Source organism: Oncorhynchus nerka, linkage group LG28 (genome assembly GCF_034236695.1).
Source record: "Oncorhynchus nerka isolate Pitt River linkage group LG28, Oner_Uvic_2.0, whole genome shotgun sequence".
In the NCBI taxonomy this organism is placed as follows: domain Eukaryota; kingdom Metazoa; phylum Chordata; class Actinopteri; order Salmoniformes; family Salmonidae; genus Oncorhynchus; species Oncorhynchus nerka.
Genome location: NC_088423.1, coordinates 3,512,578 through 3,532,190, shown reverse-complemented (window position 1 = coordinate 3,532,190; position 19,613 = coordinate 3,512,578). Strand labels below are relative to the sequence as shown.

The following is a 19,613-nucleotide window of genomic DNA, read 5'->3' as shown; positions in this document are numbered from 1 at the left end:
CCCCCCCCCCCCCTCCCCCTCCCTGAACATGGGGATGCTGCCCCATGTTGTCTCCAAAGCTACTCACTCACAGTTGTCAAGTTGGCCGGATGTCCTTTGGGTGGTGGACCATTCTTGATACACACAGGGAACTGTTGAGCATGAAACTCGGCAGCGTTGTGGTTGACACAATCCGTCTCGAGGCTTAAAAATCCTTTAACCTGTCTCCTCCACATCATCTACACTGATTGAAGTGGATTTAACAGGTGACATCAATAAATTAACACAGCTTTAATCTGGATTCACCGGGTCAGTCTGTCCTTAATGTTTTGTACACTTGAAGAGCGGTTCTACCCATGAGCAAATATTAAGGTAGTCCCCCACACATGACTGCGGAGTAAATGCATTTTTCTACATTTTTTTGTTCCACGGGAAGCTGTGTTTGTATGCTGAAGATCCCAAAGCAGCTGGCATACAGTTTGCCTTGCTCTCCAGAGGATCAGCAACCTGTGAAAATGCACCGTTTTGTTGGGGCCTGTTTAGGACATAACTTTACAAAACGTTCAGATACTGTGTTCTACACGATACATTTGTCAAAGTATTCATTCTATCTGCAACATTAAACCTTTCCCATCCCTGAATTACACACCTTTCCTGCTCTTTTCCACAAGTCACTAATGTATTATCATCTAACAAAGTTCATTTAAAAAATGACCAGTTTTCTCTATCTAGGAAAGTAAACCCTTTTAATTCACTAGCATCTACATAATGGTTATTGAATACTCCACAATATATTAATTCTGGGTGTTATGGTACATGCATACAATTCAAGCTGTTTGAGAGCCCACAGTCACCAATACACATAGATGGGGTGGAGGGGAACGTAATAAACCATTTACCTCTGTGTGGATACTTAGTCTCATTCAGTAGAGCTCTAGTGTTAAGCTCCAGCAATGTTTTAATCTCCTAGTCAGTCCCAGATCTGTTCGTGTGGCGTTGACAACTCCTGTGGTCATTATGGGGAACGGCACAAACAGATCTGGGACCAGACTAGGAAAGCACTACAGTACACCTTGGACCTTGGGGCATAAATGAAGACAGCTGTGATTTCACAAGACTGAGGGCTGGATTCAATCCATATTACAAAAGATCTGCGTTATAAAATGCCTTTAAATCAATGTTCCTGCTTTCGGAGACTGCATTCACAGTGAAACTTGCATGTGTCGGCTCAATCGAAATTACCCTAAATTTAGGTCAGATTTTCCACAATACGAATTGAATCCAGGGCTTATACTTTGACAATTATACTGAGGTTACCTGCAGTATGGTCCAAATAGGAAATATGTAGAGAAGCATTCATGTCTCCTTGAACTCCATATTGCAGACAAAAAGAAAAGGTGTCCAGACTCGAAACAGCCACGATCAATTCTAAAAGTCTCACATTTGAAAGTCAACATTGCTGGGGAAAATGTATTTTTTTGTTTGTTCTCTTTCACAGAAAGAACGTAGATACTGCGACATGAGTACACTTACAGCAAGTCTATGGTGGAATAACCAAAAAAAACTATTATATTTAATAAAATAAGACATTCAAGTACAGTAACATTTTTGCATGAAAATACAAAGCTACAGGGGAAAAAAACATTTAAAATCAAAAACTTTGTTTTCACCCAAAAAATTAAAAGCGGAAGTGCTAGGTCATTAATATTTCATTTGTTGTATCCATACCAACGCCACAGGGGTTTGCTGCCCGGAGACATAGGCAGTGTGTGGCGAGGAACTGGTTCCTTTTATGGCTCTGAGCGTTGCTGTGCCGTCCTGCCATCATTCATGGCTCTGTACAATAACTGCAGTCTGACTTGACCACTTCGCAAAGGCGGCGGGGGGCATGGAGATGGCTAGCGCCCATCCACCTCTCCCCAGCTCCGTTATAAAACTGCAATGCTTCCCATTAATTCTCCTTCAACCTGAGTCAATATCTCTGAGTCCGAAATGGCATCCTATTCCCTTCATAGGGCACTACATTCGACCAGGTCCTCTCCTCTCCGCCAATACATTGCTGGGAAGGAAAACAAGGGGGGAGCGGTGCATCCACAGCAGAACATTTTTCAATATATAAATGTATGTCTCCTTTCAGCTTGTCTTTATCCACCACAACATCCATTTTTACATATTTTCACGTGTGAAACAATTGAAATATTTATAACAGTTTGTATTGTATTTTTCCTCCTTCCCATGCATTAGTGGACAAGTTAGCTGAACAAAGAGGAGTTTCTGTGTCGGTCCAAAATGGCACCCTATTCCCCACATAGTGGACCACTTTTGACCTGGCCAGCATAGGGTCCTAGTCAAAAGTAGTGCACTATATAGGGAATAGGTCCGGAGGTGGGAGGTCCAGCTCAGTTGTGTTGCAGCGTATTGGACTCTATAGGAGGGGCGGAGTCGTACAGTGTGTCCGTGTCATGCGTAGGCTCTCCGGCTAGCGTGCAGGGGTTTGACAAGGTTCCGGCTCCACAGTCACAGAAGAATCTACAGATAAGGTACGGATTATAATATTGAAAATGACTGAAGTGGAAGACCGGGAGGAAATATCAACTGATCAAGTAGCCACTGAAATACTAGCACATCTCCAGTCAGCTCTTCAGATTTCTCACATTTCTTAAAGTCAATTACTGTACACAAACAGATTTGAATGTGAGCTATCATTTGGCACAGGAGGGAGAGGTTCTGCACACAATTGTGCAATATAAAACCAGATATAATTAAAAGTAACTTAGAGTGAAATATCACTGTAATTAAAAAGGCATTAAACAGAACAGTAACGTACCTATCATGCCTAATGAACTCAACGTCGTGCCCCTGGTGGCACTTCTTGATGCAGTTCACGCAGATGGCGTTGCGGTCTGTTGTGTTACAGGTGTGACACCTGACCACACGGAGGGACAGAACAAAGAAACAGGTGACGAGCCAAATGAGTTTCATCCATTAAAGTGGACAGACGGATCAATGAATCCAACATTGCTTAAAATAACTTCATCTTTTTGAGAAATACAGACTTAACATTTACAAAAGTAGCATTCTCAATAAATCAGAAAATCAAGAGTTGTATGTGGCTGTTTATCAAAGTTTGCCGACTAACTTCATAATCCTGCTTTCTGGAATACCCCACTGGATGACGCGCTCTATCTATATATCCAGATATGTGTGGAGATCTCTCCCTCTATATATCCAGATATGTGTGGAGATCTCTCCCTCTATATATCCAGATATGTGTGGAGATCTCTCCCTCTATATATCCAGATATGTGTAGAGATCTCTCCCTCTATATATCCAGATATGTGTGGAGATCTCTCCCTCTATTTATCCAGATATGTGTAGAGATCTCTCCCTCTATATATCCAGATGTGTGTGGAGATCTCTCCATCTATATATCCAGATATGTGGAGATCTCTCCATCTATATATCCAGATATGTGTGGAGATCTCTCCATCTATATATCCAGATGTGTAGAGATCTCTCTCTCGCTCTATATATATATATATATATATCCAGACGTGTAAAGATATCTCTAACGCTCTCTCTCTATATATCCAGATATGTGTAGAGATATCTATACACACAGGGTAAGAAATTATTACCTGTAAAAATCGTGCATTGGATAGCTGGTGTAACTGGAAATCTTGTACAGGCACTGACCTCTGCTCACAGCTTTTTCAATGGCATCTTGATTGTTCATTATTTTGTTATCTGGGGGGGAATATAGGAGAACGGGGGGGGGTTGAATCATACCAGGTACAGATAAGAAAAAGTAATTTAGAGGCAATTTCAGAGAATTCAAAACCACCATTTTGCCAAAGAGACTGACCATAAGTAGTTCCTATAATGTTAGATTCTAGTAACAATACGTTATCTTTTACCTTTCATTGTAACGTTGACACCCGATGCGAGAAACAACCCTCCAAAGCGGTTGTTGAAGATCTGATTGCCCTCCAGGGTTGCCGTGGCATGATTGGTGATCTCAATACCTGGTGGACATAGAAACAGAGACAGGTCAGGATCAGCATGGGGGAAGTGGAGATTCAGGACCCCCTAAGCACCTGTGGAGATCTGAGAGAATTTCATTAGTTTAATATAGTTACACTTCCACCTAAACAAACAGACAAGGTGGAGACACACTATAGTGTTTTCAAAAAGTATTCAGACCCCTTGACCTTTTCCACATTAGGTTAAAGACTTTTACAAAATAGTATATGTAAAAAAACAAAATCTACGCACAATACACCATAATGACAAAGCAAAAACAGGTTTCTAGAAAGACCCTTTACTTTGTTGAAGCACCTTTGGCAGCAAATACAGCCTCGAGTCTTCTTTGGTATGACGCTACAAGCTTGGCACACCTGTATCTGGGAAGTTTCTCCTATTCTCTGAAGATCCTCTCAAGCTCTGTCAGGTTGGATGGGAAGTGCTGCTGCACAGTTATTTTCAGGTCTCGATGTTCGATCGGGTTCAAGTCCGAGCCACTCCAGGACATTCAGAGACTTGACCCGAAGCCCCTCCTGCGTCGTCTTGGCTGTGTGCTTGGGGTCGTGGTCCTGTTGGAAGGTGAACCTTCACCCCAGTATGAGGTCCTGAGCACTCTGGAGCAGGTTTTCATCAAGGACCTCTCTGTAAATGCCTCGATCCTGACTAGACCCTGCAGCTGAGAAACACCCCCACAGCATGATGCTGCGACTACCATGCTTCACAGTAGGGATGGTGCCATGTTTCTTCCAGATGTGATGCTTGGCATTCAGGCCAAAGAGTTCAATCTTGGTTTCATCAGAACAGCTAATCTTATTTCTGAAGGTGCCTTCTGGCAAACTCTCCCATCTCCACAGAGGAATTCTAGAGCTCTGTCAGAGTGACCATGGGGTTCTTGGTCACCTTCCTGACCAAGGCCCTTCTCCCCCGATTCCTCAGTTTGGCCGGGCATCCAGCTCTATAAAGAGTCTTGGTGGTTTCAAACTTCTTCCATATAAGAATGGAGGCCACTGTGTTCTTGGGGACATTCCATTTTTTGGTACCTACAGACAATTCCTTCGACCTCATGGCTTTGTTTTTGCTCTGAAATGCACCTTATATAGACAGGTGTGTCTCTTTCTGTCCCTGAAGAAGGCAGTTAACCCACTGTTCCCCGGTAATTTGTAAGTCGCTCTGGATAAGAGCGTCTGCTAAATGACTTAAATGTAAATGTAAATGTAGGCCGTAATTGTAAATAAGAATTTGTTCTTAACTGACTTAAATAAAGGTCAAATAATAAAATAAATGTAGTTCCAGTGAAAGAAAATCTTAATGCTACAACATACATTCTACATACAAATTACATTCTAGACGATTCCGCTTGCAACTTTGTGGTAACAGTTTGGGGAAGGCCCTTTCCTGCATGACAATGCACCCGTGCACAAAGCAAGGTTCATACAGAAATGGATTGTCGAGATTGGTGTGGTAGAACTTGACTAGTCTGCACAGAGTCCTGACTTCAACCCCCTTTGGGATGAATTTGAACGCCGACTGAGCCAGGCCTAATCATCAGTGCCCAACCTCACTAATATGGAAGCAAGTCCCAGCAGCAATGTTCCACCATCTAGTGGAAAGCCTTCCCAGAAGAGTGGAGGCTGTTATTGCAGCAAAGGGGGGGAGCAACTCGATATTAATGCCTATGATTTTGGATGTATATGGACATCTGCTCGTCGAACGTGTCCATTTGGGATTGGGTCCCACCTCTTCAATTAACCCAATGAGTCCCACCCACTGCAACGCTGGCGCAATTTGGAATTCTAACCCCATTTAAACATTGTGTTTGAGCTGTTTTGTGAGACACGGGTGGATCCTGGGTCTTTTTACGTCTGTAGAGTCGATGGTTTGAGCTACAAGTTACCTATGAAAAGCTGGGACTCTCACGAAAACGCACGTGACATGTTTTGCTCTGTCGCTAACAAGCTACACAAGAACCGTTAAAAGGTAAGAGTTTCTTCTACATAGTGTCTATAATACTGTGATACGCTCACATAGTTGCCGTCACAAACTCCACACAGTTGTTACTGACGAGGTGGATATTCATTTCCCAGGGAGGAAACAATTTCTGTACTTACAGCATTCATACGAATTCATTTTGATCAGGATTTTGCTTGAGGACATTTATTTTCAGTCTATTAAACTCATGAATGCAACTGTTTATGTGAAAACATTGTTTTATGTGAAATTGTTTTGTGTTCAGCCCCGCCCTGAAAATAAAATGGTAAAAAAAAGGCTAAATATTAGGGCTGGACATGCAGAAAAATTTAAGTCAGATAAACAAAAAGCCGATTTTAGCTGGAGTCTCGGGACTGATAGGGTTAGCGTCTACCTATTAATCACATGGAGTCAAAGCTAAATACTGCCTGGTCATGCTTAATACGCACACAGTCAAATACATTTTTTGCGGCATTTGTTATTGGACCAATCCAGGTAGTCCCTGCCCCTTTCAGTCTGCTTTCCTTCATATGGTTCCTAATGAACACAACTCTGGACTGAACTCTGCTTTCTAGCATAGCGTCGCCCACCTGCAGCGAAGCCGTCAAATATCCTGTTCTTCCTCAGGATGGGGTGGCTGTTGGTGCTGATGAGGACCCCTGCCTGGGCGTTCCTGAAGATATCGTTCTCCTCCAGTAAACCCCGTCCTCCGTTGAATATACAGATCCCTCCGTCTCGCCCGTCGTGGATCTTATTCCTCCGGAGGGTGGGGTTGCTGTCCGTCTTTATCCACACCCCCGCCATGGCGTTGTCAAAGATCTCATTGTCCTCGATGAAGCCCAAACCTGAAACAGAGTCAGGATATCAGCCAAGAGGTCCCCCTTTCATGTATCATGGTTATAGAGTTCATGAGGGAGCATCTGAGTGACACAGGAATGTGATGGAGCCACTCCACTCAGAACCTGTGAATCCAGGGTGTCTTAACTGTTCTGCATCATGAATTTCATGTGGAAAAGGTACACTTTCTGAAGAAAATATGTGCTTGCTTCACCCCTCTGCCGACAAAATCAAGCTGAGAGGAGACAGAGGATGGATAGAGACTAACAGTTGGTTTCTCACCTGAGTTGTAAACCAGAATGCCTCCATTTTGACCTCCCCAGATCTTGTTCCGTCTGATTTTGGGATTGCTTCCAGTTCTGTTACAGTGGGAAACATTAACCAACAAATCAATCAATGCATATAATTAAAATCAATAGTATGACAAAAAGTGGCATAGCAATGTGATAAATCATCTGTTAAATGCCTTTATTAAAACAGAAACATGCACTACATTATTTACACAGGTTGTCAGTGGGTCCCACCGCGTGGTTGTCTGTCAGTGGGTCCCACCGCGTGGTTGTCTGTCAGTGGGTCCCACCGCGAGGTTGTCTGTCAGTGGGTCCCACCGCGTGGTTTTCTGTCAGTGGGTCCCACCGCGTGGTTGTCTGTCAGTGGGTCCCACCGCGTGGTTGTCTGTCAGTGGGTCCCACCGCGTGGTTGTCTGTCAGTGGGTCCCACCGCGTGGTTGTCTGTCAGTGGGTCCCACCGCGTGGTTGTCTGTCAGTGGGTCCCACCGCGTGGTTGTCTGTCAGTGGGTCCCACCGCGTGGTTGTCTGTCAGTGGGTCCCACCGCGTGGTTGTCTGTCAGTGGGTCCCACCGCGTGGTTGTCTGTCAGTGGGCCCCACCGCGTGGTTGTCAGTGGGTCCCACCGCGTGGTTGTCAGTGGGTCCCACCGCGTGGTTGTCAGTGGGTCCCACCGCGTGGTTGTCAGTGAGTCCCACCGCGTGGTTGTCAGTGAGTCCCACCGCGTGGTTGTCTGTGGGTCCCACCGCGTGGTTGTCTGTGGGTCCCACCGCGTGGTTGTCTGTGGGTCCCACCGCGTGGTTGTCAGTGGGTCCCACCGCGTGGTTGTCAGTGGGTCCCACCGCGTGGTTGTCAGTGGGTCCCACCGCGTGGGTCCCACCGCGTGGTTGTCAGTGGGTCCCACCGCGTGGTTGTCAGTGGGTCCCACTGTGTGGTTGTCTATTGATTTTGAGTTCCAGCCCTTTCACTGACCTGATTTGAACTCCAGAGTACATGTGGTTGTAGATATCATTGTCCTCCAACACTCCATGGCCGTTGTCGTAGAAGTAGACACCAACCTGTATGACCCACAAGACAAGAGGGGAGGTGGGAGTGTTTAGTTTGCATTCATCCATCCATCCGTGGGAGATGAGTGGCCCATGGAGCCAACTGAACTGACTTTGTGTGCCACCCCCCCACTCCAGACACACAAAGGTGAATGCATACACACACATTGTGATATTGTTGTATGGTGGTATTGAACATGTTGTGGATATGTGGTGGTGTAGGGATGTTATATGATGTACTGTTATCTTTAGCTCATTCAGTACAAACATAGTTCACTGTTTTATATGTAATGTGGATGCTTTGGTGTGTTTGGGCCCCAGGAAGAGGGATCCCTAATAAATGCAACTCTCCCTCTATGCCCATACCTGTTTCCCACTGTGTATCCTGTTCCTCCTGAGGACAGGTGTGCTTCCTGTGGTCACCCAGACTCCTGCCAGCGTGTTGCTGTAGACCTCATTCTCCTCAATCACCCCCTGTCCCTTTTCATGCTACAGGGGAGACACACATGAATTACATTACTAACATCCTTATCCTCTGTCAGTCTGTTGCCTACTGTATGAAGGTTTATTTAACACTAATATGGCAGGCGGTTAAATATGCTAAAGGGTTGCAGATAACCCACAGCTATGAGCTTCATAAGTACTAAACATGTGATTATGTGCTTTCTTTAAATACACATTTAAAAAGGTTCTAGAAAGCTTACCACATAGATGCCCCCGTGCTGTCCGTCGTGGATCTTGTTGTGTCGTACGATTGGGCAGCTGTTTGTCCTGATCTGGATCCCTGCCAAGGCGTTACCGTAGATATCATTCCCCTCAATGAGGCCTCGGCCGTCACCGAATATGTAAACGCCACCCTGGTTACCGTTGAAGATGGCGTTGCCCCTGTGATTGACACACCGTGGAAAAATGGCACCATTGACTATCCATTTACACATCAGCATCAATACAATGTAATATAGATTGCATAATGGACAAAGGGAGAGACGAGACAGCGAAAGAGAGAGCGAGCACGAAAGAGGATTTTTTTTTGAAAAGTGAGAGAAAGAGAATGTATTTGACCCGAAACCCCACTGACCTTATTGTAGGATCGCTATTGGAGGTGACCCACACTCCAGCAAAGTTGTTTGCATAGATCTTGTTCTCGATGAACTGTCCTCGGCCCTTCTCGTGCACGTAGATCCCTCCCGTCTGTCCGTGGTGGATCTCACAGCGCACCACCGTGGGGTTGGCGTACGCCTTCACCTCAAAGCCAGCTATGCGGTTCCTGTGGATGTTGCAGCTCTCAAAGTAGCCCTGCAGGAGGAGACCGTTGCGTCAGTAATAAATCAGAATACCATGGCTATTTCTCAATTAATCGTTTCTCGATTCATCCGATCATCACTCCTCCTTTTCAGAAGCATTGGATAAGAACTTCATAGGAAAGAAACCTTAGACTTTCTCCAATATAAGGTTGAGAAGAGCAAGGTGTTAAAAAAAACTTTCATTTCCTATTTAGAAAATGACCTCAATCCGATGTCTTGTGTAACCAAAATTAGGAATAGATTTCCATGTTTTTAGAAGCTGTGGATTAAGGTTTATGTAACTAAAACCAGTGGTGGGTCTTCAAAACCTACAGTCGGATGAAACCGGGAGGCAACACTTCTCTTTAAGAACAAGAATGGCTACAGACTGAGTATTTACAGCAGAAATACACGTTTTTCGCCAGCTACGGTAGAAACCACGGTTCTTCCTCAATTCTTTCCTCATTACCTTGCATATGCTCCTCAAAACGCATTGAAGAATGTCAGATGAGAGGGACCTTAGACATTCTCCTACAATACGATAGAGAAGGAAGCGAGAGGATGCAAGGGATGGAGGAAGAATGAGAAAGAGCCTCTAGTCACAACTGTAGTCCAGATCAATATGGAGCGTCATCTCTCAGTGGCAGCCAGGCCAGACCAATATGGAGCGTCATCTCTCAGGGGCAGCCAGACCAGACCAATATGGAGCGTCATCTCTCAGGGGCAGCCAGACCAGACCAATATGGAGCGTCATCTCTCAGTGGCAGCCAGACCAGACCAATATGGAGCGTCATCTCTCAGGGGCAGCCAGGCCAGACCAATATGGAGCGTCATCTCTCAGTGGCAGCCAGACCAGACCAATATGGAGCGTCATCTCTCAGGGGCAGCCAGGCCAGACCAATATGGAGCGTCATCTCTCAGGGGCAGCCAGACCAGACCAATAAGGAGCGTCATCTCTCAGGTGCAGCCAGACCAGACCAATATGGAGCGTCATCTCTCAGTGGCAGCCAGGCCAGACCAATATGGAGCGTCATCTCTCAGTGGCAGCCAGGCCAGACCAATATGGAGCGTCATCTCTCAGGGGCAGCCAGACCAGACCAATATGGAGCGTCATCTCTCAGGGGCAGCCAGGCCAGACCAATATGGAGCGTCATCTCTCAGGGGCAGCCAGACCAGACCAAAATGGAGCGTCATCTCTCAGGGGCAGCCAGGCCAGACCAATATGGAGCGTCATCTCTCAGTGGCAGCCAGACCAGACCAATATGGAGCGTCATCTCTCAGGGGTAGCCAGACGAGACCAATATGGAGCATAGGGTAGCACATTTTGGGGAATATTCAGTGGTGGAAACCTTCCGTGGGAATTGAAGGGAATATATGGAAATATATGCAAATTAAAAAAAAATTTTGCATTGGATATATTTACCATATATGGAAACAGAAACATGAACCTTTTTATCTTATAAGTAGACATAATTGCAAATGACTAAATCCTTCCAATAGAAATAAAAAAAACAATTTAGTTACAAATTGAACTTTAATTAAATGAGTTGGCTCTTCACATGGGATGATTTCACTGAAAGATCTCCAATGATCCATCGCATCTCCCAAAGACATTTTCAACATACATCTGTAAAATGATAGTCTAGAAAGCTTTGGTTGTCTTCCTCTCAGGCGTCCATGTCTTCTCTCTGGACATCCTCAATGTCCACTTCTTGAACATCAGACTGAGGCCTCATCTTCACTGCAACTTTCCAAGCTTGTTGAGGGTGTTTCGTTGTCAGGCTCAAAAAGCCTAAAATATGCCCGGATGTCCACCAATTTTTCAACCCTTGTATTGGTCAGCATGTTGCGTGCTTTGGTGTGTGTTCCCAAACAAGGACCAGTTGCGCTCTGAGGCGGCTGTTGTTGGTGGGATTTGGAGGATGGAGGCAACAGGGGGAAAAAGTCCCTTCCACCAGGTGGCTGATGAGATATGTTGGCACAACTGCCATATTGCATCTCCATCACAAAACCCTTACTTGGAAGTGTACTTCGCCTGACTGCCAAGAACCTTGCCCTCATCCAGGCCAAGGTGGCAAGACACGGTAGTGATGACACCATAGGCCTTGTTGATCTCTGCGCCAGACCGGATGCTCTTGCCAGCATACTTGTGGTCCAACATGTACACTGCGGCGTGTATGGGCTTCAGGCAGAAGTCTTCACGCTTTTTGATGTATTTCAGAACTGCAGTTTCCTCTGCTTGGAGCAACAGTAAAGTGGGCTGAGCAGTACGGATTTCTTCTCTTACATCTGCAAGCAGAGTCTGAACATCAGACAGGATTGCATTGTCTCCCTCAATCCGTGCAATGGTTACTGCTATAGGTTTCAGGCTGCTTAATCTCTCCCAAAATACATCATCCAGGAGGATCCTCTTGATGGGGCTCTCCATATCGGCAGACTGTGATATGGCCATTTCTTGGAGAGACTCGATGCCATCCAGGAGACATGGATGGCATCGATGATGATGACAACACCACCCCAACGGGTGTTTCTGGGCAGCTTCAATGTGGTGCTCTTATTCTTCTCACTTTGCTTGTTGAGGTAGATTGCTGCTATAACTTGATGACCCTTCACATACCTAACGATTTCCTTGGCTCTCTTGTAGAGTGTATCCATTGTTTTCAGTGCCATGGTATCCTTGAGGAACAGATTCAACGCATGAGCAGCACAGCCAATGGGTGTGATGTGAGGGTAGGAATCCTCCACTTTAGACCCAGCAGACTTCATGTTTGCAGCATTGTCTGTCACCAGTGAAAATACCTGAGCGCTGAGGGAACTTTATGCACTTGACCAGATGATTCTGCATCTTTGTTGCATTCTTCACATATGATTTGGCACAGCATTTGCAAATGTACACAGCTTTTCCTTCTACATTAGCTGCAGTGAAATGTCTCCACACATCAGATAGTGCCCGTGGCATTTTCCTGTAAAGATCAGAAACAATAGTTAAAAAATATATATAAAAAATACAATTCCATGTACAGATAAATAGTTTAGCAGTTAGGTTAACAAACTCCTTTGTAAGACAAATATTTTAAAATGTAACATGTATGGAAACGTGTGAATTAACACACCTCAGTTAGCAGGCTCAAGCAAGCTAAAACCCACATGGTAGCAAAAACTAACTAGCAGAAACTGGTAACAAGTTAGAAATGATTTAAAAACACACTTTTCTGTAGGCTGCTAATTAACAAAAAAAATAATGTAGGTCATAAAATATATTCACCCCACCCAGTAGTGTAATCAAAACATACAAGAAAGCATGTAGTCCTTGGCTCAGTGTAGTAGTGTAGGCTCAATAGCATCTCATTAGTGTGCAAGATCTTGAGAATCAGCTGTACATGTGATGGAAGAATGCACTGTGCATGCAGAGGGTTACAATATCATTGAATTGGGGATAGTTTAACCAAAATATGCCACAAGACCCAGAATTACCTTGTGTATCCCATGAAAAAAAGGTTCACTGCTATAAGCAAAATCCCCCAAATTCCCAACCCTTTGCAACCTTAACTTCTTCGAGATAGGGGGCGCTCTTTTAATTTTTGGATAAAAAACGTTCCCGTTTTAAACAAGATATTTTGTCACGAAAAGATGCTCGTCTATGCATGTAATTGACAGCTTTGGAAAGACAAAACTCTGACGTTTCCAAAACTGCAAAGATATTATCTGTGAGTGCCCCAGAACTAATGCTACAGGCGAAACCAAGATGAAGTTTCATACAGGAAATGCCCCAGATTCTGAAGGCGCTGTGTTCCAATGTCTCCTTATATGGCTGTGAATGCACCAGGAATGAGCCTGCCCTTTGTGTCGTTTCTCCAAGGTGTCTGCAGCATTGTGACGTATTTGTAGGCATATCATTGGAAGATTGACCATAAGAGACTACATTTACCAGGGGTCCGCCCGGTGTCCTGTGTCGAAATTATTGCGTAATCTTTAGGTCCATGCGCCATCCATTTCTTCAGAAGAGAAAGTCAACTGCCACCATGGATTTATCGTCGATAGATATGTGAAAAACACCTTGAGGATTGATTCTAAACATCGGTTTGCCATGTTTCTGTCGATATTATGGAGTTAATTTGGAAAAAAGTTAGCGTTTTAATGACTTAATTTTCGTTTTTTTTCTTACCCAAACGTGATGGAGAAAATGGAGCGATTTGTCAACACAAATAATGTTTTTTGTAAAAACTGAACATTTGCTATCTAACTGAGAGTCTCCTCATTGAAAACATCTGAAGTTCTTCAAAAGGTAAATTATTTTATTTGAATGTTTTTCTGTTTTTTGTGAAAATGTTGCTTGCTGAATGTCAGGCATAATCCTATGCTAGGCTATCAATACTGTTACACAAATGCTTGTTTTGCTATGGTTGAGAAGCATATTTTTGAAAATCTGAGATGACAGTGTTAACAAAAGGCTAAGCTTCAGAGCAAATAGATTTATTTAATTTGCGATTTTCATGAATAGTTAACGTTGCGTTAAGCTAATGAGCTTGCGGATAGATTTACACAATCCTGGATACAGGTTTTTTTCGTAGCTAAACGTGAAGCAGAAAACGGAGCGATTTGTCCTAAACAAATAATATTTTTGTAAAAACGGAACATTTGCTATCTGAGAGTCTCCTCATTGAAAACATCTGAAGTTCTTCAAAGGTAAATTATTTTATTTGAATGTTTCTGGTTTTTGTGAAAATGTTGCCTGCTGAATGCTAACGCTAAATGCTACGCTAAATGCTACGCTAGCTATCAATACTGTTACACAAATGCTTGTTTTGCGATGGTTGAGAAGCATATTTTGAAAATCTGAGATGACAGTGTTGTTAACAAAAATCTAAGCTTGAGAGCTAGCATATTGATTTCATTTCATTTGCGATTTTCATGAATAGTTAACGTTGCGTTATGGTAATGAGCTTGAGGCTTTATTCACGATCCCGGATGGCTCGTCGCAACAGGTTAATGGAGCATCATCTCAGTGGTAGCCAGACCAGAACAATAGTGTCATCTCACCATGCCGTGGTCGAAGGTGAAGACGCCCACGTCTCTGCCGTGGTGGATGTGGTTCCGTCTGATGATAGGGTTGCCATGGTTTTTCACCCAGATCCCTGCCAGAGCGTTGTTGGAGATCTCATTGTCTTCATAGATTCCCTGGGAACGAAGAATGAGTTGCAGAGTTTCACAGCACAGTCTTGGAAATGGGATGATTTGAGTAATCAAGTGCCATATGGAAAAGTGGTGTGCGTTACCTACCTGTGCGTGGTCAGTGATGTAAAGCCCCACGTTCTCACAGTCGCTGATGTTGCAGTGTTTGATGGTGGGACAAGCGCCCTGGCCGCTCACACAGACCGCTGAGCCCACTGAAACCAACAGGTGTAGAGCCAGCCAGGTGAGCATGGTAGAGCCCGGTGTATCCACTATACTTCTCAGACAGATACCCACCCACTGTCTCAATTCCATGTGTGGAAGACACTGTCAAAATATTGCCCTATGAGCTGTGATCATTATAATACATTTAGGTGTCATGAAAATTAGATTGCACTTGGTAGGTCTGAGATGCTAAAACTATGCTTAGTGAAAGGCAGGTAGGTCTGAGATGCTAAAACTATGCTTAGTGAAAGGCCAGTAGGGCTGAGATGCTAAAACTATGCTTAGTGAAAGGCCGGTAGGTCTGAGATGCTAAAACTATGCTTAGTGAAAGGCAGGTAGGTCTGAGATGCTAAAACTATGCTTAGTGAAAGGCCGGTAGGTCTGAGATGCTAAAACTATGCTTAGTGAAAGGCCGGTAGGTCTGAGATGCTAAAACTATGCTTAGTGAAAGGCAGGTAGGTCTGAGATGCTAAAACTATGCTTAGTGAAAGGCCGGTAGGTCTGAGATGCTAAAACTATGCTTAGTGAAAGGCCGGTAGGTCTGAGATGCTAAAACTATGCTTAGTGAAAGGCCGGTAGGTCTGAGATGCTAAAACTATGCTTAGTGAAAGGCAGGTAGGTCTGAGATGCTAAAACTATGCTTAGTGAAAGGCCGGTAGGTCTGAGATGCTAAAACTATGCTTAGTGAAAGGCCGGTAGGGCTGAGATGCTAAAACTGTTCTTAGTGAATGGCAGGTAGGTCTGAGATGCTAAAACTGTTCTTAGTGAAAGGCAGGTAGGTCTGAGATGCTAAAACTATGCTTAGTGAAAGGCAGGTAGGTCTGTGGAGAGATGGAGACATTGTGTTGTAAGGTACCTGTGCAAGTGCTGCGTATGATACAGTGGTCAATGATGGGACTGCAGTTGACTGTAATCTCCAGACAGTGGTGGGCATTGTGGTGCTGGGCAGACTTATCATCAGGATTAAACTAAGAGAGGCAGACAAACATAAAGGAGTTAGTTTATTATATAGGACTAAGAAAGGAGTCATTCATAACATATGACTAACATCCACAACTGATATCATGTCAACAGTTCCCTTCGTATGATGCGGACCACTGTACAGAGTCAATATGACAATGAGGCCCACTATACAGAGTCAATATGACAACATGATGAGGACCCCTGTACAGAGTCAATATGACATTATGATGAGGACCACAGTACAGAGCCAATATGACAATGAGGCCCACTATACAGAGTCAATATGACGATGAGGCCCACTATACAGAGTCAATATGACGATGAGGCCCACTATACAGAGTCAATATGACGATGAGGCCCACTATACAGAGTCAATATGACGATGAGGCCCACTATACAGAGTCAATATGACGATGAGGCCCACTATACAGAGTCAATATGACGATGAGGCCCACTATACAGAGTCAATATGACGATGAGGCCCACTATACAGAGTCAATATGACGATGAGGCCCACTATACAGAGTCAATATGACGATGAGGCCCACTATACAGAGTCAATATGACGATGAGGCCCACTATACAGAGTCAATATGACGATGAGGCCCACTATACAGAGTCAATATGACGATGAGGCCCACTATACAGAGTCAATATGACGATGAGGCCCACTATACAGAGTCAATATGACAACATGAGGACCACTGTACAGAGTGAATATGACATGATGAAGACCACCGTACAGAGCCAATATGACATGATGAAGACCACCGTACAGAGCCAATATGACATGATGAAGACCACCGTACAGAGCCAATATGACAATACCATGGAGACCACAGTACAGAGCCAATATGACAATATGTTGAGGACCACTGTACAGGGTGAATATGACAACATGATGAGGACCACTATACAGAGTCAATATGATTTGGACCACTGTTGAGTCCAGGCATACACCAACAGTCAGCTAGGCCCATATTATGTAAGTCATGGATAAGACCTCACCTTGATGGTCATGTAGCCAACGTATGCATCCTCTGAGCCCTCCATGAAGACAAACGTTGAGTCTCTGGTGTTCTCAATGATCACTTTGTCTGCTACTTTACCAGATGCTGTTGAAAAAACACAGTATTGGGGTTTAAAAGGGCAGGGCAAAAGACAACACTGGGCTACAAGTGTCCAGAAAAGATAGTCAATGAACCATGTTGCAAAGTGGGTAGATAGTAGAGGTCGACCAATGAATCGGAATGGCCGATTTCAAGTTTTCATAACAAATCGGTATTTTTGGACATTTTATTTTATTATTTATTTTATTTTATTTAACTAGGCAAGTCAGTCATCGAATTACAGCCTACTTCGCCAAACGTGTGATGATTTAACAAGCGCATTCGCGAAAAAAGCACTGTCGTTACACAAATGTATATAAAAAAATATATATATACTCAAGTATATATTTTTTAACCTACATATTTAGTTAATATTGCCTGCTAACATTAATTTCTTTTAACTAGGGAAACTGTGTCACTTCTCTTGCGTTCTGTGTAACAGAGTCAGGGTATATATATGCAGCAGTTTGGGCCGCCTGGCTTGTTGCGAACTGTGTGAAGACCATTTATTCCTAACAAAAAGACCAAAATTAATTTGCCAGAATTGTACATAAAATTATGACATAACATTGAAGATTGTACAACGTAACAGCAATATGTAGACTTAGGGATGCCACCCGTTTGATAAAATACAGAACGGTTCCGTATTTCGCTGAAAAAATAAACGTTTTGTTATCGAAATTATACACTGCTCAAAAAAATAAAGGGGACACTAAAATAACACATCCTAGATCTGAATGAATTAAATACTTTTTTCTTTACATAGTTGAATGTGCTGACAACAAAATCACACAAAAATGATAAATGGAAATCAAATTTATCAACCCATGGAGGTCTGGATTTGGAGTCACACTCAAAATGAAAGTGGAAAACCACACTACAGGCTGATCCAACTTTGATGTAATGTCCTTAACCTCTTGCGATGAGCAAACCCGTATCCGGGAGCGTAATCATAGCCTCAAAGGCATTAGCATAACGCAACGGACATAAATACCCCTATAAACTTTTCCTATTCATGAAAATCGCAAATGAAATGAAATAAATATATTCAAACACAAGCTTAGCCTTTTGTTAACAACACTGTCATCTCAGATTTTCAAAATATGCGTTACAGCCAACGCTAGACAAGCATTTGTGTAAGTTTATCATGGCATAATGCTATGCTAGGCTCTGCTGGCAGCAGGCAACATTTTCACAAAAATAAGAAAAGCAACCAAATTAAATCATTTACCTTTGAAGAACTTCAGATGCTTTCACTCAGGAGACTCCCAGTTAGATAGCAAATGTTCCTTTTTTCCAAAAAGATTATTTTTGTAGGCGAAAAAGCTCCCGTTTCTTCACCATGCTTGGCTGAGAAATCAACCGAAAAATGCTACAACGCCAAAATGCTAAACTTTTTTCAAAATTAGCTACATAATATCGTAGGAAACACGGCAAACGTAGTTTAGGATCCATCCTCAAGGTGTTTTTAACAAATATATTCGATAATATATCCGTCGAGGCAGTTGGTTTCTCATAAGAAGCGATTGGAAAAATGGCTACCTCAGTATTTTACACAAGGTTTTCTGCGGGAGACACCATGTGACCACATGCCATATATGGTCCCTTACAGCCATTCTTCAAGGGAAATGCCTAAAAAGACGTCACAATGCTGTAGACACCTTGGGGAAAACGTGGAAAATGTAAGCATGAGGCTGTTTAAAAAAATGTGGCACTTCCTGGTTGGATTTTTATCTGGGTTTCGCCTGTAACATCAGTTCTGTGGCACTCACAGACAATATCTTTGCAGTTTTGTAAAAGTCAGAGTGTCTTCTTTCCAAAGCTGTCAATTATATGCATAGTCGAGCATATTATCGTGACAAAATATCTTGTTTAAAACGGGAACGTTTTTCATCCAAAATTAAAATTGCGCCCCCTAAATCCAACTGGTTAAACAAGTCAAAATTAGGCTCAGTAGTGTGTGTGGCCTCCACGTGCCTGTATGACCTCCCTACAATGCCTGGGCATGCTCCTGATGAGGATGAGGTCTCCTCCCAGACCTGGACTAAAGCATCCGCCAACTCCTGGACAGTCTGTGGTGCAACGTGGCGTTGGTGGATGGAGCGAGACATGATGTCCCAGATGTGCTCAATTGGATTCAGGTCTGGGGAACGGGCGGGCCAGTCTATAGTATCAATGCCTTCCTCTTGCAGGAACTGCTGACACACTCCAGCCACATGAGGTCTAGCATTGTCTTGCATTAGGAGGAACCCAGGGCCAACCGCACCAGCATATGGTCTCACAAGGGGTCTGAGGATCTCACCTCGGTACCTAATGGCAGTCAGGCTACCTCTGGCGAGCACATGGAGGGCTGTGCGGCCCCCCAAAGAAATGCCACCCCACACCATGACTGACCCACCGCCATACCGGTCATGCTGGAGGACGTTGCAGGCAGTAGAACGTTCTCCACAGCGTCTCCAGACTCTGTCAAGTCTGTCACACGTGCTCAGTGTGAACCTGCTTTCATCTGTGAAGAGCACAGGGCACCAGTGGCGAATTTGCCAATCTTGGTGTTCTCTGGCAAACGCCAAACGTCCTGCACGGTGTTGGGCTGTAAGCACAACCCCCACCTGTGGACGTCGGGCCCTAATACCACCCTCATGGAGTCTGTTTCTGTTTCTTCTCCTTGCACAAAGGCGGAGGTAGCGGTCCTGCTTCTGGGTTGTTGCCCTCCTACGGCCTC

The 19,613-nt window shown here is 44.0% G+C and overlaps 1 protein-coding gene across 3 annotated transcripts in view; it reads right to left on the bottom strand.

Annotated features, from left to right (window-relative positions):
- Positions 1 to 708: 708 nt before the first annotated feature.
- Positions 709 to 19,613, bottom strand: part of LOC115112839 (F-box only protein 11) — a 45,064-nt gene continuing 26,159 nt past the window's right edge. For 2 of the 3 annotated variants that reach the window (XM_029639836.2, XM_029639837.2), the window contains exons 8-21: positions 16,791 to 16,897; positions 15,676 to 15,787; positions 14,703 to 14,809; positions 14,463 to 14,600; positions 9,218 to 9,435; positions 8,844 to 9,024; positions 8,506 to 8,628; positions 8,066 to 8,151; positions 7,090 to 7,166; positions 6,561 to 6,815; positions 3,897 to 4,004; positions 3,618 to 3,726; positions 2,807 to 2,905; positions 709 to 2,508 (exon numbers count right to left, since the gene is read on the bottom strand). In XM_029639836.2, coding sequence (XP_029495696.1) covers positions 2,379 to 2,508; positions 2,807 to 2,905; positions 3,618 to 3,726; positions 3,897 to 4,004; positions 6,561 to 6,815; positions 7,090 to 7,166; positions 8,066 to 8,151; positions 8,506 to 8,628; positions 8,844 to 9,024; positions 9,218 to 9,435; positions 14,463 to 14,600; positions 14,703 to 14,809; positions 15,676 to 15,787; positions 16,791 to 16,897 — 1,850 coding nt within the window. In that variant the 3' untranslated portion in view covers positions 709 to 2,378. The remainder of the gene's footprint in view (positions 2,509 to 2,806; positions 2,906 to 3,617; positions 3,727 to 3,896; positions 4,005 to 6,560; positions 6,816 to 7,089; positions 7,167 to 8,065; positions 8,152 to 8,505; positions 8,629 to 8,843; positions 9,025 to 9,217; positions 9,436 to 14,462; positions 14,601 to 14,702; positions 14,810 to 15,675; positions 15,788 to 16,790; positions 16,898 to 19,613) is intronic. The other variant, XR_003861038.2, reaches the window with a different exon arrangement.